This window comes from Stylophora pistillata, chromosome 6 (assembly GCF_964205215.1).
Source record: "Stylophora pistillata chromosome 6, jaStyPist1.2, whole genome shotgun sequence".
In the NCBI taxonomy this organism is placed as follows: Eukaryota; Metazoa; Cnidaria; class Anthozoa; order Scleractinia; family Pocilloporidae; genus Stylophora; species Stylophora pistillata.
In genome coordinates this window covers 14,959,575-14,964,574 of record NC_142524.1, presented here as the reverse complement: position 1 = coordinate 14,964,574, position 5,000 = coordinate 14,959,575, and the positions used below count along the sequence as shown (strand labels likewise).

Genomic DNA, 5,000 nt, shown 5'->3' with positions numbered 1-5,000 from the left:
CCGGGCAGCCCAGTTTGCTAGTGTTAAATTTTCATGGTTTTTTTGAACGTTTACAGTATCTTTTTAATAAACCACTAGTATAGATTTCTTCACAGTCATTTTCCATATTTTTGTCATCTATTGGTTTCAAAAGCTCCACTCTCATAAGGAGGTGAAGTATTCATGATGATATGATTTGTCTAGATGCTTTTCTCATGAGTAATTCTCATGAGTAATTGTAAGACTATGTACACTGCTTCTTGTGCACTTATCTCAACATTATTAATAAACTTACTTCCCATATCTCCAACCTGCTGTTTAATGTTATGATCTCCTAGCTTCAGTACAAGCTTGTCGCAAAAGTTCACTCATACCTTTTTGACCTTTTAATATGTAATTTACTATATACACAGCTCATGCATACACGTCTAATACAAACTGTATGTCCATATTAGCACTCCATGCACTAAGACCAGCAGGATTATAACTGTTTAGATGAACTTCATTAGGATTTATTGTTTCATATAATCAGATTTTTGTTGCCTTTTGCTTTTACGATTGTCTAAGTTTTCATTAAGTTTGTTGCTATCGTCATTGATATCATTGCTATTGTCAGTTGAACATGTTGAAACAATGCATTTCTCCTATACGACCTATGAATATTGATCTCCTGTTTTGTAACAAATTACTATGTGCATGCTCAATTGACGTCATTTCTCGGAAATTTTGACTTGATTCTATGATATGAATCTTTGCATCAGCAACTGCTTGTATGATAATGTTGTCAGCCCATGTGCCTTGCTTAGACATATCAGATAAATACTGAACCCATGGTGTGTCTTCTACACTTTCTATAAATTGTTCTGGATTGTCAGGCAAATATGCAACTCCTAAAGCTCTGATTTCTGCATGATGACTTGAATCACCATATAACTGATGAGATATAGATTTAAATAAACAATCTCCTCCTCCACCAACATCTAATGGTCGTAATCCATAATTATCTAGGCATTCTATAGTGTAACACAAAATTCGCATTATCAAATGAAATGCTTTGACTAGTGTTTCTCATGATGGGACCTGGATTTAATTCAACATCCCCTGACAATAATAGCTTTTGCATAGATACATTATGTCACAGGAGAAATTCTACTTTTCTTTAAACAGAGTGAATAGAAACTGTCTTGTCTCTGAATATACCTTAATCTCCATTGCTTATGTTTGGCAATTTAATGTAAAACAGATGAAATGGGACCTGACCTTATCACTATTTTCTTATACTTGGATCGAAGTTTTCTATTTTTAAATACAATCATGATATTTTCTATTTTTAAATACAGTCATGATATTTTTTATATTTATTCGGGATGGCTCTCTGTCTTCTTCGACTAGGTGACTAAGAGCACAATCGAGAATGTCTGTGATTTTTGGCACATGCCATTTGTACTAAATCTTTGACTTTCACTTGCTCTAACGAATTACCATGCTCTATATTGGAATTCTCATCGTTTATCTTCTGATAACTATTAGAAACAGGCACAACTTTCATAAAACCTCTCATTGCAGTACTTGTGTCGTTTTCTTTTGATAAAGCATCGAATGTTGACTTCATATGGCACGAGCGGTTTATCTCACCATGACTTGACTTAGTTTGAAGATTGGACAATACAGCCTCCCGAAGGGATTTTACCGTTCCCCGAAGGGATTTGTTTGGCACCTGTGAAAAAGCTTTATTTTTGCTCCCCAAAGGGATTTTATCGCTCCCCGAAGGGAATTTGTTTGGCACCTACTAACGGGCTTTATCTGGTAATGGTAATGGTTTATTAGATATGAATTTGGTACTAAAATGAAATACTTCATATTTACAAGAAATTACAGAAAATATTTACAAATTAAATGAGACTATAAATAAAAATTTTGCCGAGGGACTGGGTTACCGGCTCACAAGATTCTATTAACAAATTATTACAAATGTGATATAAGTCTATTGCGATAATTCATTAAGCTTTGACGTCATTGCAGGAAAAAAACTTAGTTGAAAATCGTTTTGTCCTACATTTAAAGAGTCAAGTTATTGCTGGAGCGCAGCTGACGGCCGTGCACGTCTAGTCTTTTCTGTGGAATTAATGATGACAACTGTGAGTTTTAATTTTCTTGAACTGTTCGAGGCAAAGACGTTCCCTATTTTCTTCCAGTGTGGGGTAATTCAAAACATTACATGCAGTTCTGTAAGAAATTAGTGGTTCGATTATCCTGAAAGCTCTTCTTTGTATCTGTTCTAAATTGTCCACAAGGTAAGATGGAAGGCTAGAATGCCATACCGGGCATGCGTACTCCAAAACAGAACGTATTAGAGCAGTATAGACACTAAGTAAATCCTTGGGTGGAAGGCCATTGCGGCGCAGGACACGAAGGATATAAAGTCGCTGAGCAGCTTTCTTTGTAATGCTAAGAATGTGCCATTTTAGATCATCCTGAATGAGCACTCCTAGGAGCTTGTGACTTTCAACTACTTCGACTGAGGTGTTATTAATAGTCAACTGTGATAGAGTGGGAGGGTTACGTAGGAAGCATATTCTGAGTTCTTTGCACTTTTTTGGGTTCAATTTCATGTAATTTGAAGAACACCAGGTGGATATATCATCCAGGGTGGTTTGGATAGTTGATGAACTTTCTCGAGGTAGAGCTTCAGAAATGGTTAGGTCATCAACGTACTTCCAGAATGAACTGGTTGGAGTAAGCTCATTCACCATAACTGAAAATAGGATCGGACCCAATTTAGTCCCTTGTGGGACCCTAGTGTTTACATACGACCAGTCAGAGAAGGAATCAATAATCTTGACTCGTTGTCTTCTATTGGATACAAAACTACAAATCCAAGGTAATAAAGACCTACATACCCCTAAGTTAATAAGTTACAGCATTAGGATGTTGAGATTTATCCTATCGAAGGCTCAACTGAAGTCCAGCATACAAATACTCAAAGTGTTACCAGGGGTATCGAGGCTAGATAGCCATTCATGGAGCATATTCATGAGACACAGGGTTGTAGATGTGCCTTTCAATTAACCAAACTGGCGTGGATCAATTTTACTCTGGATATCTTCGAGGACCCAGCATGCGACGAATTCCTCTAATACTTTAGAGAGGCATGGCATGAGTGAGATAGGCTGGAAGTCACTGAGGGATCTCGGTACAGACTCTTTGGGAACAGGTGTTATGTTGGCAGCCTTCCAGATGTCTGGAACAATACCCGAAGCTAAACTTGAGTTAAACAGGTTTGCAGTAGGGTCAGCAAACTCAAAAGTGAATTCTCTGAGGATACGTGCAGGGACATTATCTGGCCCTGTCCATCAGACCCAAACTACATCATATCCCCCACCCATGGGTGGTAGGTGTAAGGTGTTTCCCAGTGTTTACTTGAAATTTATAAGTGTACCCAGAGTCTAAACCAGCCAAAATCCATAATTTGAACCTGCATCCGGGTTTATCTTTTATATATTGCTTCATTTCAATTCATCCCTCAAAGGCCACCATTCTTTCATCAATTGAAATATTTTGCTCTGGTAAGAAGTAGGCTTTGCAGGCCAACTATAATTCATCCATTAGAGGTTTCGATTTAAAAAGAGGATCATAAGGTTCTTTCGTGACTTATGTAACTCATTTCTGATATCTTGTTCATAAGCACACAAATGTAGAGCCGTTAAAATATTCATGAAACTTGCTTTGGTCATGCCAGAAGAGCGTACAAGTCCTGACTGAAAAAACTGTCATCATTCCAGTATTTGGTCAGTGAAGGAACATCGACGAGACCCTTGAATATGACAATTCCCAGAAAGGCCAAGAACTCTTTGGAGGTCAGCTGAAACCAATGAAAATATGAGCTATCAGTTTTGAGCTTGCTACCAAACTTATTAGTATTTTCTACGATGAAATTGATAGAACGTTGTGAAAAAAAAAAAAAGAAAAAAGAAAAAGGAGTCCAGTTTTTGTTTGGAAACCAGGATCACGACGAGGTGTAAAGTTCATTCTGAAAGGTCTTGGATCAGGATCAGTAGAATTCTTCCAGCTGCCTTCATCACATTCACCAGAACTTTCAGAATTACTCCCCTCTTCTCGGACTGTTACTTCCCTGGCTCTTTTCCTTGATCTTCTTCTTGAAGGAGCTGGGCTTCCATCATGTTCATGGGATGTGGATGGATCCGGTTCAGCATCAATCAAGTGCAATCCACGACGAGGTACACTAAAGCAAAGTCAAGATAACTTTTGAATTCCATCACAGCATAACAACACTTTTGAGCCCCTAACAAATATTGCACGCTAAAAGAGAAGCCACTAATGAATTTCTAGACACCCAAGGTTCACAAAACCACAAAATGTTCTCCACAACACAATTTCTCTTAGGAAGAGGTCTACATGAGAATGAAGAATAATTTTTGAGGTCAGACAGACGGAAAAAATCATGACATCAAAATTGCCCTTTAAAATATCGAGAAACAAGTTCAATGTGGCCTTCAAGACAAAGAGGAGAACAATGTTCAAATTGAAATCTGATCTGATTTCTGTTTGATTACAACTGGTCAACTAAACTGAACATTTTTCACTAAAAAATCCCGAGTATCAAGGCACAAAAACTCAAGAGAGGACAAATTAAAGTATAAAGAAAACCACAGTTAATATTCCTTAGCGTAGCTTACAGAAAAAGAAGCAGACTGACTCGATCTGTGGATTATAACTAGCATCGATCATTTCTTCTGATGGTAGTTCTCTGAATTCTGACCCTGACTCGACCTCAAAATTGCTGTCTAAGGCCTAGTTTATACGTCGAATTTAATTTAGACATATATGATTCAAATTAAATTCCTCAATCAGTCGACGATTAATCGACGGGTGATTTAGATGTCAAATTTAATAAGACGAACTTTATTTTTTTAAATTTTTTAATTTATATTTTTTGAATTCGTTTTGGCCAGCACCTGCAGCAGCTCCAGCAAATACCGCTCCAGCACATGGAAAATAAT

General features: G+C 37.3%; 1 protein-coding gene and 1 long non-coding RNA gene across 2 annotated transcripts in view; one reads left to right on the top strand and one right to left on the bottom strand.

The window, feature by feature from the left end:
• LOC148728422 (uncharacterized) overlaps nucleotides 1–5,000 on the top strand; it is a 57,680-nt gene that overhangs the window by 31,681 nt on the left and 20,999 nt on the right. The gene's annotated exons all lie outside the window — the stretch shown is intronic.
• Nucleotides 592–1,591, bottom strand: LOC148728423 (uncharacterized). The gene is made up of 2 exons (XM_088724960.1): nucleotides 1,462–1,591; nucleotides 592–992 (listed from the first exon to the last, which is right to left on the bottom strand). The coding sequence occupies exons 1-2, from the start codon at nucleotides 1,589–1,591 to the stop codon at nucleotides 592–594; spliced, it is 531 nt and encodes a 176-aa protein (XP_088581086.1).